At 42.8% G+C, this 19,858-nt stretch overlaps 1 protein-coding gene across 4 annotated transcripts in view; it reads right to left on the reverse strand.

Annotated features, from left to right (window-relative positions):
- The window catches only part of COBLL1 (cordon-bleu WH2 repeat protein like 1), an 82,719-nt gene extending 63,664 nt beyond the window's left edge, over positions 1-19,055 (reverse strand). For 2 of the 4 annotated variants that reach the window (XM_035132712.2, XM_035132683.2), the window contains exon 1: positions 18,325-18,798. In XM_035132712.2, the coding sequence (XP_034988603.2) occupies positions 18,325-18,371 (47 nt within the window). In that variant the 5' untranslated portion in view covers positions 18,372-18,798. The other 2 variants (XM_035132730.2, XM_035132721.2) reach the window with 2 other exon arrangements.
- Between the last annotated feature and the right edge of the window lie 803 nt (positions 19,056-19,858).

Genomic DNA, 19,858 nt, shown 5'->3' on the forward strand with positions numbered 1-19,858 from the left:
CTGGACCATAAAGAAGGCTGATCGCCAAAAAATGGATGCTTTTGAATTATGGTGCTGGAGGAGACTCTTGAGAGTCCTATGGACTGCAAGATGATCAAACCTATCGATTCTTAAGGAAATCAGCCCCGAGTGCTCACTGGAAGGACAGATCCTGAAGCTGAGGCTCCAGTACTTTGGCCACATCATGAGAAGAGAAGACTCCCTGGAAAAGACCCTGATGTTGGGAAAGACTGAGGGCACAAGGAGAAGGGGACGACAAAGGACGAGATGGTTGGACAGTGTTCTCGAAGCTACTAATTTGAGTTTAACCAAACTGCAGGAGGCAGTGGAAGACAGGAATGCCTGGCATGCTCTGGTCCATGGGGTCATAAAGAGTCGGACACGACTAAACAACAACAACAACAACCTCATCTTACCACCGAACCATCCATCTTTCAAGGCAAAAAGAAGAAGAAGCCAAACCTAAAGTCTTGCAAGAAAGCAACACATGTGCATGAAAGGTATCAGCACTAAGGTAACAAAGGATAAGCTGAAACGAAACGAACAGGTAAAAACAATAATGGAACGAAGAAGGGGGCAGTGTGCACAATGGACAGTGCAGTCTGACAGCCTGCTCAGAATGTACATCCTTTAAGCATGCCAGCAGCTTCGTCTATCTCACATAGTTAAGAATTAGGATGAATGTAGGAACTTTACATTTATTTATGAACACTTCCCCCCCCCAAAAAAAGACACTGTCTAACCAGAGTTAAAAATAATGTATGTCTGCATTTGTGTGCATGTAGGTAGTATTATTTTCATTACATATAAAGCAACCAATATACTATTCCGTAAAAAAAATATAACGAGTTGCCATTTCACTAATAAAAGAGTTTCTTTCTTTTCTATTAAAATGCTAGCCAGTGAGAAGGACCTTATGCAACTCTCTTCCAACTATTTTCTGGAATGGAGACATGACACACATGCGTCCCAACATCACCCTCTCTCTTGGCTCCGTCCACCAATAATTCCACTTTTAAAAAAAATTGTTCTCAGCTATTTCTGCGTCTCAGCTACTCCCCCGCTGCAAAACGCAAAGCCAAAGAGTGGGTCATATTATACACATGGAACCGAAGTATTAAAGTGTGCCACTGTACAGCGATTTATGGGCGCATACCATTCTTATGCCGTCCTGTTTAAGAAACAGAAATATCCACAAAGTATTCTTCTATCCATCCACTCCAGATATGGAACAGTATTCTTCTATCCATCCACTCCAGATATGGAACAACTGCTGACAGTCTACACCAACTCAGTTTCCAAATGGCATTATTCCACAGTTAAAAACAAACTATTGTTTCGTGTGAATAAGCAATGTGCTTGAGCATGGTCAACATGGTTTATTTAGAGAGACATCACAGCAAGCCGGACTCGAGTTTGTTTCCTGGCAACTTGCCCACAGCATGAAGAGGGGCCACTTGGGAGCGAGAACCCTTTTAACAGTATGCACCAACAGACTGTGCATTCAACATTTAACCATGGTTTGTTGTTAACTATTATTTAACGAGACATGCAAAGCAGGCCATAGTTTGCTCTCAGACCACAGACTGAAACTGGGTCATGATTTTAATCTCCGTTCTGAGAGCCAGCTATGATAAGCAGTGACTATAGCGATACCAATGATTTGGCAACCAGGCCAGCAGGGCATGTTAGCTTACCCAACAAAAACCACTCCTAAACTCTTAGTAACATTCCACAGTTGTCACCGATATACAGGTTCAATGAAACACAATATTTACCTAACTGTGACAGGGTTTTTTTCCCCTAAACCAGGTTCTAGTTTAACCCATATCATCCTTGCTGTTGACAGCAGCAAAGAACAGTATGATGATTGATTACTGCAGTGTTTCCCAACCAGTGTGCCTCCAGATGTTTTGGGACTACAACTCCCATCATCCCTAGCTAGCAAGACCAGTGGTCAGGAATGGTGGGAGTTGTAGTCCCAAAACATCTGGAGGCACACTGGTTGGGAAACACTGGATTACTGATACAGGATTGATTCATGTGAACAAATACGTTTTGTTGGAGCAAGTAATCCATGCCACTTTTTCCAAATACAATCCCATAAGTCAAGTCGATTTGCTTTTTAAAAAAAAATCAGCTTCAGCAAATAGGTCCATTTCTAGACATGTTTTGTGGATGACCTTTCATTAACATGACCTTTGCATTTGTATCCACGGGAATAATTTGATAAGTCACCCAAATGAGTAGTAGCCTGTTAATGCAAATATTTTACTTAATGTTTTGGCTTCTTCCAAATCTCTGGGTCACGCCAGTCTGCTGCACTGTTTCCAATACACCAAACCCTAAAAGATGGGCTGCTCTAAAATACCAGTGAAAGAACCATCCGTTGGCATTATCTGAGAAGCATCTGGATTTTATCTTCAATCTTTTGCAAAAAGAAAAAAAAAGGAAAGAAAGAAATCAGGACATAGCTAAACAATCTAAGTGGATGCAATGTGACAACAAAATGTTGAAATAAAGCCATCTGCTTCGCATCAGAAGTTCAGATGTCTGGTTTAAAAAATGTAAAAGGGCTTTATCCAATTTAAATATTTAAAAACTCATATACATGAGTGTGAAATTTTCCAAAATGCCAACTTTTGACATACCAGAAACCAGGTTACAACGAATGGTGTTAGCTGCGTAACCACCACCAAAAGTGCAATTAGCAAACCAGTATCTGACACAGTGCCAGTATGTTGGCCCCTAAGGCTGTTTACAGAATACCAGTCAGCTACTAATTTTACCGATGCATTTTAAATTTTTGTTTAACAACCACTTTCATTTTCCCTGGCTGAAGAAGCTCACTGTTAAATCAGTATGCAGAGAAAGTCAAATAAGTCTTAATCTGAGGGCCGTGGGTTCGAGCCCCTATTGGGCAAAAGATTCCCGCACTGCGGGTTGTTGGGACTTGAAGACTCTTGTGGCACCTTCCAATTCTACCATTCTATGATTCTAGGAAATAATTTCAGGACTACCATTAACCTTTGTTTACCCAACAGCAAATATTTCACAAGTTTCCACATCAGTTTTCAATCACCAAATCAGAGGCAAGCAATATCTTAAACAAAAGGCCACAAAAGAACTGAAGCAGCCAATCAGGTACAGTATAAAATATTTAAATACAGTGCATACCCATATGTACATTACTGTATTAAATTTGTGCCCAGTGAAGTAATATCTCTGTTTCCTAAAAGCAGGACGGAAAATGCAAACTCTCAAGATGCTTTGGGGATTATCAATATAAGGCATCAATTTACATGTTTTAAAGATCTGGTTCCATTCTGAAGGAACTCAAAGTGGCATCTTTGATGAATATGCAACAGTACTTCATCAGTGGACAGAACATAATTTTAAAGTATTGTTGTTATTGCAGTCTTCACTCTGAAAGGATAGCACTGACTACACCAACAAAATCCCAGCTACTTACCTTCTGAAAGCAAGCAGAGTTTCTATGACTGCATCAGAGTAATGACTAGTTGTATAATGAGAAGGAGGGAGGAGGGAAGCCTCTGAGCTGTCACAACAAAAGTGCACTTTCTTCTGGGAACCCAACCTGTTGGTGTTGAGTAAACTATTCAAGCCCTGCCTATACACTACACAAAGCCTATCCTTTACCAGCCGGCAATATTGCAAAGGGTGATTCTTTCAGCTGCTCCATGAACGCGATTCCCAATGGTTTACACAACTATGCCATAAACAAATTTGCTCTAGGTTGAGTTTTGGCAAGCTGGAAATCGTTCCATGACCACAACCACCTCCCTCTCCTGTGCTTTTCTTGGCTGCTTTTCAGTGTAAGGAACTGCAGAATGAAGAGCTGGCTGTTTGGAGGATGGAAAAGAATTAAAAACCAAGGACTACACCACTATAAATAGAGAGAGAGGCCAGAGTGGGTTTTTATGCCAGGTAATTTTTGGGTGTGTTCCTTTTCATCCCAAGAAAAAGAAGAGTATTTCTCAAGCTTGTAACGTTCCTGTGATTTGTAGTATTTATTCACAGGCACAGTAAGACATCTGCACTATTAAGGACTGGAAGAGCAATATCAGGAGAATGATTTTTAATACTTGCACAACCAGAAGGGAAGAGAATGTTAAGGCTTCTTAATATTCCAGTAAGAACCTCGGCTTCATAGTGTTTGGCCATTCTGATAAACAGAGAGCAGAATTTTGAAACGCAAGTAAATTTAGTTAGCATAGTCTTTGTGTTTCTAAATCAGGGGTTCCCAAACTAAGGCCCGGGGGCCAGATGCGGCCCAATCGCCTTCTAAATCCGGCCCACGGATGATCTCGGAATCAGCATGTTTTTACATGAGTAGAATGTGTCCTTTTATTTAAAATGCATCTCTGGGTTATTTGTGGGGCATAGGAATTCGTTTAAAAAAAAATTCAAACTACAGTCCGGCCCCCCACAAGGTCTGAGGGACGGTGGACCGGCCCCCTGCTGAAAAAGTTTGCTGACCCCTGTTCTAAATAATTCTAAGAGTACAGGAATAGGACCCTAGTTTTGTATTTACTTGCAGTCAAGGATAGTTATCAGCACCATATTTGTGCTACTGTCCAGGTAGCACAAATACAGTTAGGACCCTGGTTGTCCGATTTCTGTATTCTATATATATTATCATGGTGGCAACTCCTGCTTCTGCAACTACTGTAAGGATTACATGGTGCTCTGTGGCTCTGGGGTAGGGCCTGGGCAGGCATTACACAGCAGAGCTAGCCAGCTGCTATGTGTTTATCTGCTACTCACCTCCTTACAGATTAGCCCATGGGTGCTATTTAGGAGGCTCAGGCTTGAGCCCTGGCTGTTTGTGGCTGCACAGTCATACCAGTTCCCCTGGCAGGTGCAGGTAGCTTAATTACTCCCATCTTTGCTCATCCTACTGTTTATTTCTAATTTCGGTTATTTTAATAAAGCTGCAGCGTTTAATCTCCAAATCTCATATCCACCTCTTTTTACAATTTTGCACATCAATCCACTTGAACTAAAGCTGGACAGACAAAAGACACACCAGGCTTTACCTTGGTGGCAACTATTTCTGTACAATACTGTTGGCAGGGCCACTGCTACAATACCACTTGGAAATGAGAGAAACATTAAAGAACTTAAAGAAGAAGAGGAAGAAGCATGGAACATTCTTCTTGAGAAAGGGGGAACAAGACCTATGCTCGACTCCAAGGTTTTTTAAAGAAGAACCAGTGTGGGAACCAGTGTGGAATAATGCCCCCCCCCCAGTGAGAGAGGGAGGGCAGGATCCACACTGGGATCAGAATTCAAGAGGATGAAAAATTGTGAAAGCATTGAAAAGTGGAAACGTAGTTGGGTGGTATTGTGTAATAGCTAGAGAAGTGGGGAGGCAGCAGGGGATGAAGAAGGAAGAGTGGTGGATAAGGTGTGACAGCGTGGGAGTGGGGTGAGAAGTAAAAATGGATGTTATTTTTTGACTGATTAAGATGGTCCGAAACTGGAACGATTTATGGAGCTGGCTGATTCATCTGGGAGACCCTGAGTCCAGGGGAGGGGGGGAGGGCTGAATTAGATTTAAGTGTTTAAATGTTGTTAGGTTAGAAGAGGTAATATTTGAATTTATGGAGAATTTTTGGGAATAAACTTTAGGCTAAGGGGGGAATAAGAAGTTTAGGTTTAAGACAGTTGATTTTTTTAGTATAAAAATAATTGAGAGATAATGATAGAAATGTGTAAAATGATATAAGATATAATATGAAAATTGCTTAATTTTGATATAAACATGGACCCAGTGGGGGGGGGGGAATTGAGGAAGTCTACAATGTTAAGTATAAGTAAAAAAATGTTAGAACTGATATGTTTTTGTTTTTCTTTTTTCCCTTTTTTTCTTGTTTTCTATGTACTATTTTTGCTTTTTGTGATTTTGTGTACAGTATTTTATAGTGTTTGAAAACGAATAAATATTATTTGAAAAAGAAAAAAAAGGAAATGAGAGAAACAGAAGAACCACAAGCCTGGTCCTCTGTAACACACATTTTGACTCATCTTTCAACAAGACCACCAATTCTCATGAGTAAATAAATACGTATGATGGTGAGCTGATGCGGCCTGGATGTGTGACACCAATGTTTATGATTGTCAATGAATTCACAGCAGCGATTTCAGCTGATAGGCCATACATCAGTGGTAGAGTATACGCTTTAAAATCAAGAGGCCCATGGTAAAAATCCCTGTCATCTCCAAATAGCACTCTTGTCTCAAACCCCAGAGAGCAACTCCCAGTCACTGTAGTCAGTACTCAGCTAAACAGTCAATGGTCTAACTCAGTGGTCTCATTCACACATAAAGCTGAAATTTGAACCATAGTTTAGTGTTATGAGGACAAATCACAGCAAGAATGAGGCTCATGCACCCTACCTGGCTCGTTCTTCTCCAAGACGAGGAGGTTTAGAAGCTTTGGCTTCCATTTTAGAGTAGCCATGGTTTGTTCTTCATAGCCACACCCAGACAAACTAAGGTTAATCACAACTGTTGTTTGTCAAAACAAACCAATTTCAAACTGTAGTATATGAAGTTGGCTAGGTTTAAAAAACAACAACCATCCGGTTAATATTAACTACAGTTTGCATTTCCAACAACACACTAAACTGCAGCCAATCTGAAGTGGAAGCAGAAGATTCTCAATCTTCTCTCAGCCACACAGGGGTTGGAGCAAGGAAAGCATGCAAGTCTGCAGTTTGCTGCAGCTGACATTTGCTGCAGCAAACCAAGGGAGCAAGAACGCAAGGGAGAATTTAAAATCACTTTCCTGGATTGGCCGAGATACTACACACTTAACTTTCATATATTCCCTAGGCTGCAAATATTAACCTATCTAATACTTTAAAAATAAAAAGCACCCACATACTTCCCATTATTACACAACATAGCTAAGCAAAGACACAATCTGCATCATTCTGCAATATCAGATCTGTTCTGCCTGTCTGCCTAAACATTAAACATATTAAGTGGCTTTTGCAAAAGTTGGTAAACTTGCAACGCTTTGCTAAACAATAGGGAGGTACTCAGGTATTCCTCTCCCTTCTCTAATTGTCTGATTTAACTCTGATTGAAAAACAGCTGCAAACAATTTAAATTGGAAGCATGTGAAAGTCAGTGCAATGACAACAAAGAAAACAATATTCATTGTTATCTGTACAACAGGAAGAGCCTGTTGCAAGCTTCCCACCACATTTCTGGTAAGATTAGTGGCTGAACCTGAACCTATTATGGCAAACGATTCCCAAAGCTTGCTTAATTTTTTGCTTACTTACTCAATGGGCACACAAACAGGAAGTATATTTCTAATAGGTTTTGTGAGAAGCATATGATTATTTTCCAAAAGGGATGCCATTTTTATGTTGGTAGGTTAGGGAAAGTATTCTATTTTAAAAACAACAAAGTTAGAAAGGGACAGGTGACACATACACATACAGTGGTACCTCGGTTTATGAACACAATTGGTTCCGGAAGTCTGTTCATAAACTGAAGCGTTCATAAACTGAAGCGAACTTTCCCATTGAAATTAATGGAAAGTGGATTAATCCGTTCCAGACGGTCCGCAGAGTAACTGTTCATAAACTGAAGCGAACTTTCCCATTGAAAGTAATGGAAAGTGGATTAATCCGTTCCGGACGGGTCCGCGGACTACTCAACCTGAAGCGTTCATAAACTGAAACATGGGTGTAATTGGTTCCGGAAGTCTGTTCATAAACTGAAGCGTTCATAAACTGAAGCGAACTTTCCCATTAAAAGTAATGGAAAGTGAATTAATCCATTCCAGATGGGTCTGCGGAGTTCATAAACCGAAAATTCATAAACCGAGGTGTTCATAAACCGAGGTTCCACTGTACAAGACGATTTGCAGGGAATATTTGAAACTAAGCAATACAGCCATTTAGACTGAAACTATGGAAACTCTTGTGATCCACTTCTACGTTCATCTTCTGATTTCTTTTTGGTCTATATGTGCTACTTTAGATGTACATGCACATGGTTTATCCTACACCACTCAGGGACTCATGTGCATGCTGAACATGTGAACTGTCTCTATTGGGAGTAGGGGAATGTGCTGGAGACGATGTGGTATAGAAACTCTAACAGTTAGCATGATCTGCACTGGTTTCTTTGGTCACTTAGGTTACTAAGCAATGGGCATGCATGCATTAACTAAACTCAGCTTCAGCTGCCTTCTTCTATGTAGTCTTTCTAAACTTTCCCAAGTGCTTTGGACTATAATCAGCTCCAGCTAGACAAGGCTAATGATCTGGGGGTGATAGGAACTGTAGTTCAAAATGCCTGGATCGAACCAGGTTGGGAGAAGCTGCCTTATTCTATAGGATGAGTTAATGATTCATTTTACAGAGAGTGAGTGAGAGAGAGACAGACACCGGAAATCAAAATTTCTTTGTACTTAGAATACAAAACTCAGGATCAGAATGACTAAGAGTTCCAGACCCTTCACTGCCCTCTTGTTACAATTCCAAGTGTTCTTCAGATGCACCACTATTAACAGAAAAGTCACAAAGTCTTCCTCAGAATCTGCACACAAACAAAACGGCACTGCATCTTAAAGCAACACTGTTTAGGTTTCTAATTTAATGGAGGCAGAATTTGGGTAAGTCATCAGGCCACATCAGAAATTCTTTCGGCCACTGGTATTTTAAGGAATGTCAGAGCACGGCTTCTGTTAGTCTAATACAGAACAAGCATTGTTCATACTGCTCTGTGGGCTGTTCAAAGACGCCTTTTAAATAAGACTGAGCCACGTTTCCCATACTAACAAAGTAGATTACTTAACATCCAGCACATCTTGGGATTTGCCACCACCTCCCTGGAAAACGGCAGGTCTTGTCTTATAGGCTGTTAAATCGTGCAGTTTTTAAGCTTATGGATAATACTAATGGTTCTTGGGTTTTATTGCAATATGAATTAATTGGGTGTTTCTTGTACAGCCTGTTGGGAGAGACTGTTTTATTTTAGGCTTCTGGGTTGTTTTGCACTGCCCTTGTCATTGTGCAATTATGAATTGACATTTGGTGATTTGTCTTACACTTTTCTGTGGTTGGATTGTTTTCATGTATTGTTTCTATCCATTACTTGGATATTTACTCACTGCCTTATTGTGATTTATATTCTACATAATGAGACACTATAGAGACCGTTTCTGATTTCTCTATACTACCTCCACTGCCAAAGGTACTATACCTCTGAATACCAGTTGCTAGAAACCACAGGAGGGGAGAGTTCTGTTGTGTTCAGGTCCTGCTTTTGTGCTTCCCAAAAGGCATCTTGATTGGCCACTGTGAGAACACAATGTTGGGACTGGGTTGACCATGGCTCTTCTGCATCTGGTACACCTGCACACTGTCTCACCATAATGGTACATGCTCTCATTATCTCCTGCAGGTGTCTTAGAAACTACAACTAATCCAGAATGTGGCTGCCAGACTGGTGACTGGGAGCAGCCATCGGGACCATATATAACACCGGTCCTAAAAAGATCTACATTGGCTCCCAGTTCATTTCCAAGCGCAATTCAAAGTGCTGACCTTTAAAGCCCTAAACAGCCCTGTATAACTCCATCGTTCATTCTGGAAACAGATCCAGCTCTGGCGGTTCCCTCGCTGCAAGAAGTGAGGTTACAGGGACTAGAGTTGGATTTAAACTGCTGTAGGATGCAAAAATCCCTGTCAAAGGCCTCGCCTTCTGCCAGGTTTGAACCTCCTTCGCAATGCCACAAATCTTTCCACAAATGCCAAACATGCCCCAGTGTTATTCGCAAACTCTTGTCCACTGCATTTTAATCGTGTTTATGAATAAGGAAGAATAATGCAGATATTACTCAGCAATCTTCTACAAGTCTTTGCTGAAGAAGCGTTCTCTCTCACATAGTTCTCAGTATAATTTTTTTTTAAGAGTTCATGAGAGTCCTGCTGCACTCAGCCAAATCAACAAAAGAAAACAATTTTTCATCATATTCAGCAGCTGACAAACATTCAGGCTCCCTAGGGCAACACCTCACAGATAGATGAAGATTCTTCCCTTAATCGCCGCAGAACCTTCAGATCCTTCTTAAAGAAAAAAACCACAATGTAACAGTGTTTCTATATAAACAACTGGCATAGAGCCACTGTTATCTATATGACATAAAACTACTTACGCACTAAATACTTTAACCCGCACTGCCTACCAGGCATGCTTCCTCATGCATTAGTGTAGCAGTTGTTCATTTTTCTTTTAAACGCTGGCATATTTTATGCCATGCAGAACACAGGCCTTCAAGTTGCAGATTTACGCTACAAGTTCAGGCGGCGGCCATTTTAGATGCGTCCAACTGACGTGCGATGATCGCCAATGCACAGGTCCTTTTGGATCTGGAAGAAGGTAGAACAGGGGCAGAGCAGAACGAGGCAGGACCAACGCATGTGGTGGCCGGGAACGGAAGCCCCACGCAAAATGGTCGCCGGCTTTATCCAAAATGTTGTTTAGGCCTCAACAGGCTGCACAAAGAAAACCAACCCCTTAGTTTTCACTGGAAAGATTGCTTTGAGATGGACTGCCTCCTAGCAATAAAGCTGCTAGCAGGGCCGGTATGGTTTCGAACTATCAAACCAGAAGTCTGTGACTGTTTTAAGCCAGCGACTGGATGCAGTGGTAGGCTGGATAAGGGTCAAAATATTGAGACCGAGGGTATCTAAGAGCACTGTGCTTTTTAGGGGCATTGTTCTGCCTATGGGCACCATACTAGCACACCAGATTTACATATTGCTAACTGCTTTATTGTATATTTATGCATTTAATATGCCTTCTGTAATAGTATGGTGTCCTCGCTCTTTACCTGCTTCCATTTCCTAACTGTTTATCACACCTAAAACAAAATCACAACACTGAATTGTCAAAACAGTTTTTCCAAGTATAAAAATGCTTAGCAATAAGAGCTGTTTTCAAACTTTAAGAATAAAAGCACCATACTATTACAGTAAGCACCCAAATGCATTCATATTTTCCTGCAGAACACACATATACACAATAACATTCAGTAATATTATCACGTTCTGGACCTCTTTTCTCTCTTAAAATATACCTTCAACACATAGTCATCCATAAGCCCTATCATTTGTTTATAGACTTCTGACAGGACAGCATTCATCTTGAGCGAAATTCTGCTTGCAAACCCTTGTTTCTGCTCCATATGTGCACATTATTTTCCCACACATCTTTTTTTTTCCCCCACCCTGGTAGCTACATTCCCCAACCCCCAAAAGCTCCCTTGATCTGCTTCCCACAGCAACACTCTCCAGTGGTGAAAGGCTACAACATCAGCACTGAAGATATTTCAAACACGCAATGAGGATTTCTGGCAAGCTATACTAGGAACCACACCAATTCCTGGACACAGCAGGATTAAAAACACTACAGCCCTGCGTCATAGGCCTACTTGGCGCCAGCTTAGTTTCAGAACAGAGAAGAGGTACTACAACTATCAAAATCCCACTCCTTTCCACACTCCTTACCACAAGGTCATCTTAGCACCTTCCATAATTAAGCAATAAAAGAAAATGAAACACTGGGTTTTGAAACTGCCCGCTTGGAATTATGTCTGCAGATATTTTCAAAGGAAATGTTCACACACTGCAGTTTACCGTCATCTTCCAAATTTCAACTGGGTGTGCATAACAATTTTGCAGGAGAAAGGGAAGTGCTTAAACCTGGTTCTGAGCAGCCAACTTAAAATGTATAATCGTATGCTTTCAGGTCGGACTGATGGTTTTTTTTATTTTGCACTGTGATGTTCGCTAGCCTCTCTTCAGGTAAATAAATAGTGAAATTTAGGGGGTCTGAAGCACAGAAAAAGCCAGTGCATTCTTTTCGGGGATGAGCAATAAGTGGCTTAAAGGCAAAAGTATTTGTTTTATTTTATGTATATATTTTTATGTATATTATTTAGCTGCAGCAGAAAGGAGCGGTTTACAGAATTTTACTAGATCATTCTTCCTCTCCATTCTCAATATTTTTTACACAAACTTCTCTGATCTTTGTTATGGTTATTACTACTACATTTTTTATCTTGTCCCTTCTTCAATAAATTCCAAAGTAGTAAAAAAAGGTTCTCGCCCTGCAACCCTGTATGGTGGGCTGAGAGAGAGTAAATCACCAAAGGGCTTCCAATGGAGTTCATGACTTACAGGATTTTTGAACCTGGGGGTCTGGGTCCAAGTCTGACACTCTAACCCAGGGTTTCCCCAAACGTGGGTCTCCAGCTGTTTCTGGACTACAATTGCCATCACCCCTGACCGCTGTTCCTGCTAGCTAGGGATGATGGGAATTGTAGTCCTCCCAACAATTTTGGGGAAACCCTGCCTCACCACTATGCTACAAGGGCAGCCGACGTCATACACCCCAATATCTTCTCTCTGTATATTTTTTTCAGAGCAAGGTTTCCCTAAAGAAAGATGACTAGTGTCTGCCTCACAGCTGTTCACCTCCCGTCCTCATGGGGATAGGCCAGAGCTCAAGCCATTTTAACACATTTTCCTTTGGACTGGGTTTTTGTAGCCAGGGTTAAGCCAATAGCGTTCCTGCTTAATTATCATTTATAATCTGAAAGGCTCAGGGTGGGTAACATGAGCAAAAGAACAAAACCTGAACCTTAATGAAAGCAGAACAGAATTCCAATATGGTAAAATCTGTAAAACCATGCAATCCTCTGTCCAACCTCCCACTTCTCTTGAGAAATGCCAATCTTCCCAAGCAATTATACTGATCTTATCCCGACTTCTCTTGCAAAACAGATCACATATTTACCTAAGTGTGCTTTTCTGTGCATTTTATTCAGCTTTGAATCAGTTTGTAATTATCTATACAATATTGTTTTCATCATAAGGATACAGCTTTTTGCAAAGAACACAAACTTGGGGGAAATAAATGCACACAGATAATAACAGATACCAAAAAGAGAGAGGGGCCTATCACTACTAAAAATATTAAGACCAACACAACGATCATCATAATAAATCTTCAAACACTAGAAGCAGCAAAAGGACTACAGTAGCGGGGTAACTGTACCTTCAGATAGGGAGAGAGTCAAGGATTTGCTAAAGGACGAAAAGGTGATTAGAACACTGACCTTAACACACTGACCTTAAAACTGTTTTATTTTCCGCTACGTAGAGAAACTAGGATGATTTAAGTCCAACGCACATTTGAATTATGGTGCTGGAGGAGACTCTTGAGAGTCCCATGGACTGCAAGAAGATCAAACCTATCCATTCTGAAGGAAATCAGCCCTGAGTGCTCCCTGGAAGGACAGATCGTGAAGCTGAGGCTCCAATACTTTGGCCACCTCATGAGAAGAGAAGAATCCTTGGAAAAGACCTTGATGTTGGGAAAGATGGAGGTCTCTAGGAGAAGGGGACGACAGAGGACGAGATGGTTGGACAGTGTTCTCGAAGCTACGAACATGAGTTTGACCAAACTGTGGGAGGCAGTGGAAGACAGGAGTGCCTGGCGTGCTATGGTCCATGGGGTCACGAAGAGTCGGACATGACTAAACGACTAAACAACAACAACAACATATTTGTTCCCTGTGTTCTCTCCAACTCCAAGAGAGTTGCTGCTTCAGTTAATAAAGCCTTGTGGTAGGATGAACAAGCTGCTAGAAAACATGAAGTTACATGGGCTATGTGGGGAGTGTACTTCTGCAACTTAATAATAAAGAAATCAAATGCAACAGAAGTCATGTAGCCGCCTCTAAAGCAGCTCTTTCCTCCCCTTCTCTCCCCAGTAATATCCAAGAAACTAAACCATGTCTCATCGCACCATGAATTTCCGCCACCCCCAGAAACAGAAGCTAATAAAGTGGAATGGAGAAATGAGCAATGCAATGGCATCACACCATACATTTCAGTTGCTACTCCTGTCAGCAGTCATATGATCCCTACTGTTTCTCATTCCAGCCTCCAGATGATGTTTACAGCCGGAGCATCTGCATTTTGATGTTACAGTAAAAGAATGCACATGCATATTTCATTCAAAAATGAATTGCTTTCAGCTAGCGTGGGGTTTAACTGGCACATCCATTCTAAGAACATATGAACATCAGTTCACGGAAGAGACTGCCTTCATTGTGTTGTTCATTCATTCATTCATAGGAAATTACTATTACAAACACTGTCCCCTTTGGGGGATTACACAATCTTTCCAGTAACCTCGTTCAGATACAGAGGCGTGGGAACTGCTGTGCTGCAATGAAATGTTTCAGTGGATCGTGTTTACCAGTTAAATTCCATCAGTTAAAAAATAATAATTATATGGGAAATAAGGATTAGTGGATACCAAGCTACTACAAACCAGGGCTGAACCTTACACCAAAAATACACAACACGTTACTCATTTATGACTTAGCAAGGGAACTTAGCTGAGTCACTTGATTCATACGGATGGATCCATACAGATGGATCTCTCCCCACCCCCCACCCCATATCTACAGTATTTCCTATGGTCACTATGGCAGTCCCAAACAAATGAAAACACAACACTGAGTTGAGGACCACGTGGATATGAAAGTTAGCAAATATTTCCTTTTCAACACCACATTTTAGAGAATGGAAGGGGGGGGGGGAGGTGGAAATCTTAACAACACGTATCGTCACAGAAAGACCTCTACAATGGTTTTCTCATCTTGTTCAAAGCATACCTCCCTAACAGCACATCTCAGAAAGCACTAATTTAGGGGACTGAATGTACTGCACCTAAAGGACATTCCTAACTCGAGGGTGCTTCAGCTCACATCATTTCCTACCTAGTCCCCACAGCTGACATCCACTGGCAAGGGACAAAAGAGAGTTGCACAGTCCAGAGAAGCTAGTATTCTTTTGCACCATTTCCTCCAAGTCCAATAGTTGTTCTCCTGTTTGTATACTACATATGAACATATAAAAACTTCCTTATACCAACTCCACCTTATACATGGGTCCATCTGGCTCATTAACCTGACAGAGGTTTTCCAGGGTTTCAGCCAGCAATCCTTTCCAGCCCCAACCTGGGACCTTCTTCACGCAGAACGTATGTTCTACGTTGTGTGACAGCCCTTCCCTAAAGCAAAGCTACCTTGGTTTTGCTTCTGTGCCCGTGGCCTTTATAAGCAAACTTCTCTGCAACGTCTCTACAACTCTCCCACGTCAGGGAAGAGAGACAATGATGTTTTCTTTGGGATTTTCTTTGGTATTGTTCCTGAAACGCCTTTGACAATATAATCCTATTCACACTTACCTAGAAAGAAGCTTAACTGAGCAAAGTGGGACTTGCTTCTGAGGAAACCTGTATAGGATTGCACTCTGGCTGGCAACAGCTCTCCCAAAGTTTTAGACAGGGATCTCGCGCAGCCCTACCCAGAGAAACTGGTAAATGAATTTGAGACCTTCAGCGTGCAAAACAAAACCTGGAAGAGTGCTATACTCAGTCATATCCTAAATGGAATAACAATTTGTTTGCACTTCCCCCCAAAATGACATGTCTAAGACATTTTATGAGTAAGTGGAGTGGAAATGCACATATGTTTTAAGTGAAATATATGAACTGGGGCATAACAAAGGTCACTTGGTTTATATCTGACTTTTCTGGGTATTTATTCTATTAAATTTCTATCCTGGCCTTCCTCCCAGGGCAGCAAACATAAAAAAATAAAACAATAAAAAATACAAACATATTAAAAACATTTCAAAACAATTTAGACTGTAGATTTAAGAGTCCTATGAAAAGCCAAAGGATATCCCACCATTCTGAAACACACAAAGCAGAGGGATTTCAACCTAAATGAAATTTGCTAGGAGGCACCAGGTGCCTTGAAACAAAAAAAACCACCCCTGTACTATTTATACCCTAGTCTTCCCTCCATGGAGCTCAGAGCGGCCTTACATATGGTTTGCAGGTGGTCTACCAACCAGGAACCGTTCAGGGGCAGATGCCTTTTCACTCTGTTGAGCCACTTCATGTCCCTTTGGAGTGTTCATTACATCCTTTGGCCCTGATCCCAAAACCACAGCACATGCGTTTTGCATTATTATCTTATTTTTATTTAACAGCCTTTGTTCGCATTATTAAAACAAGCAGCACTTGAAGTCTGATTAGGTCTTCTTCCGTTACAGTTTCCCTACTTGCTGGGCTTCAGCAGACAAGAAGCAGACCCATTCTTCTCTTTCCAACTTCTCTTTCTGGCTCGCAGACACGGCGAGTACTCTCTGCAATACTGTCAGCTAATCCAGACTACTAAGAAATATTTCTTCCACATAATTAAGCTTTGAAAATAGGCTTGGTGTCCCAACAGATTTCCTGCCTATAACCAAGACATATTCACGTACAATGATATGAAAGAACAGGTTCTGGCCTGTTGCTAAAGTAAATTCCTATCATAATCTACAGGGGAAAATGAAATCTGCACTTTTGTGCTTCCACTATACTTGCACACAAACCCGACACAAAAGACAGATTAGATTATTTTCAGAGCGGCGTACTCTATTTCACACACCCTCATTTATACCTGCACAAAACGAACAATGAAATGCCTTGGGGAAGAAACTAGAGTGTTACTTAGCCTGGCTACATTGCTCCTGATTTCTTTGGACAAGGCCAGCACCTGAGTTTGTCCAACAATATTTTCAGATTGTCTAGCTGCCATGTGCTGAACTACCTGTTCTTTTATTTTGTGTACACAAACGCTAAGTACAGTCAGCACACTTGTTAACTCTTCAGATGCAGCCCCTGAGGAGGAAGTGAAAAGAACTGGAGACACAGGAACAACGTTCATTCTTAATTCCCCTTGGAAGCATGATTGAACCTAACCATTCCAATGGACTGGAGGTATCTTTCAACTTTCCAGTTTAGTGCCTTTTTCTTTTCAGTAACCCAAGGATGATAAGGTGCACTCTTATGAGGTATTCTTGCGGTGCCTTCCTTGCACTACTAGATTATAACAAGCCAGAAACTGCGTGTTTTTTTTAAGGTTTTCTTTATTAGAAGCACAACTGTTCCCTCCACTAACACCCCACATTCTTTCCTGTTCAGAGAGAGAGATTTCCCTTCAACTCTACGTCACAGTCACATACGGTACATGCTTAAAGATGGTTTGCTACATAGCCAAGGAGATTTTCAAACTCTGTGCAGATTCCTAAGCATTCCCGGGTATTGCCTTTCAAACGCTTGAGCCCAACAATTGCCTTTTATGAAGCTAAGTTGAACTGACCTCCATGGGTGTTTTTACTGAATCTGAACAGGGTGCCTTGTAAGGTGCACTATTTCTTCACCAGAACACTCTGTCCACATCCCCTCCCTTTTCCCTCTCCAAGTGTTTCCACATTGTATTTTACTTCTAAGGATGGGTTTCTCCCACACACAAACTTTTTATAAATATAAGAGGGGAAATCTCAGCATTTTACACCAGATTGGCTCTCCATTATATCATAGAACCCCTCTCACAAAAAACAACTCACAAAACCAGGCTGCAATCCTGTGCACACTTATGTAGAAATTATGTGGAAATGGGTATTCGGATTTTATGCCTTTTCATTGACTCCTGAAGCCCAAATCTACTTATCTGTTTAATCCGAAGTAAATGCCTCACAGCCTGCAAGGTAGCTTGCTCCCAGTCCCAAGCAAGTCTGTATACTATACTGTACACTGCTTACGAGAAACACACACATATACATAACATGAGTATGAAATACGTGCTTCTTACAGTGAGAGTCTAAGCAAGCATGCTTACTCAGAAGTACTCCGGCGAGTCTTAACTGCAATCCCCAAACAGAACACCAAAAACTGTCAGGAAGAATCAGAAACTAAATCCAAAGAGGAAATGCCCTGTTCGACTTAGCCGAACGCGTTTCCCTTGGGACATGGCGGTCTCTCCTTCCTTGGAAATCGGATGACCACCTGCCGGGGATTCTTCGGCTGAGATTCTCGCATTGCAGGGGGTTGGATACATTTCATTGATTCTATGATCACAGCAACTCTACAGACCACGTTCTTCATGTGTTGAGGTCTCTGTTGAGTCAAAACCACCACCCCCTAAACACAAGCGCCCCACCGCCCCACCCCCTCCCCCCTCTATTGAAACTCTCGACCTCTTGGACAGGGCAGAAGAAAAGGAGGCGGAGCGCGGCAGAAAGGCAACTTGTTGCAACTTAGCCAAGTTGCAGAGGCTTGCAAGGGGTGGGGGTGGGGGGTTGCGCTGCTTCCGCGCGCGTTGAAGCAGACGGCAAAGGCTGCTGGTGTGCTGCTTACCCGGAAGGAGGGAGGCGAGCCGGTACCGCGCACGTCTGGCCGTCCATTCCTCTCCGAGGCGGCTGAGGCTGCAGGCTCCAGGTGGAGGAGCTTGGAAGTCTTTTCCGGCGGCGCGCGAAGGAAAGCGCCCCCGCCGAGGCACGCAGGCAAAGGCAGCCGCCCGCCCGTCTCACCTGCGGCGGCGGCGGCGGAGGGGCAGAGCGCGCTCAGAGGAGGCGGCAAGGGCTGTCGCACCCCCGCCGACGGAGCGCGCCGTCCCGCCGCCCTGGGAGGCAGCAGCCCCGCATTCTTCGCCTCGTTCCCCGGCTGCGGCTGCCCGCGCGCGCGCCCAGACAGTCCGCTCTGAAGCTCCCTCCCTCCCTCTCTCTCTCCTTCCTTCCTTCCCTCCTCCTCCTCCTCCTGCTGCTGCTTCCCCTGGGGCTCAGCGGGAGCCCGGCACGGAGCGCCAGAAGGATGGGAGGCTGCCCTTTGAAACCACACCTTGGAAAACTTCGCCAGGGAGTGGGGAACTGGCAGCGAGGAGCCTTCTCGGACGCAAACGCCAGAGGGAAACAGAGCTTCCCTGTTCCTCCGCGCTGCTGCTGCTGCTGCTGTGGCCGCCGTCTCCTCCTCCTCCTCCCGCTTCGGCAGCCCTCGCCGCGGCTTCCCGCCTCGCCAGCAGCCACGCGCGCGCGCACACGCCGCCGTCCCTCCGCGCGTTTTCCCGGGCTCAGCCTCGGCGCTGGAATTCTCCCCTCTCTTCGCCCAGCGAACTGCCGGAGCAGCAGCAGCTGTTCCCGTTAACGGGCTGCTCCAAGCTGCCGTCCCCCATTCCGGCCGCTAGGGCGGGAAAGCCAAGCAGGCCGAGAGCCCCTTGCAGGTGGGGGAGTGGGAGGGACTGATCCTGCAGCGTCTGGCCCTGCGCTCCTCGTTTCGACCTCTCCTGCTCTTTTCCCGCCTCTTCTGCTGGAGGAAAACGCTTCGTGCAGCCTGAAGAACCAGCGCTTCTCAAACTTTTTTTCTTTGCGTCACACTTTGGGAATAAGAAATTGCTCGCCTCGCTGCCCAATTTGTTATTGATAAGAAATACGCTGAGAGACGAAAAGAAAAAAAAACTTAGCGGTGCTTGATTTCGAACGCAGAGCACAACTACTTTATAATGTGATCATGGGACGTGCAGAAAGTATAAAACCGCAGCTACAATGCATGAATCATTCCCAAAATATAATGATAAGTGAGCCACTTACATATGTACCTTAAGAATCTCTAAATTATTATTAATTATTATAATAATACCCTGCCCATCTGGCTGGGTTTCCCCAGCCACTCTGGGCGGCTTCCAACCAAATATTAAAAACTAGATAAGAGGTGTGAGCTTGCTATTGCTGGGAAATCTCATTTATTTAGGTCCAATTTGAGACAGGCAGAAGCTTTTTTCTTTTCTGATCTTTCATATTTGTGGAGAACGGTAGAATAGCATATATGCAGTGGAGAACGGTAGAATAGCCAATGCTCCTGAATATCCATATTCTGCAAATAAATAATAATCTATCTG

This window comes from Zootoca vivipara, chromosome 1 (genome assembly GCF_963506605.1).
Source record: "Zootoca vivipara chromosome 1, rZooViv1.1, whole genome shotgun sequence".
NCBI lineage: Eukaryota > Metazoa > Chordata > Lepidosauria > Squamata > Lacertidae > Zootoca > Zootoca vivipara.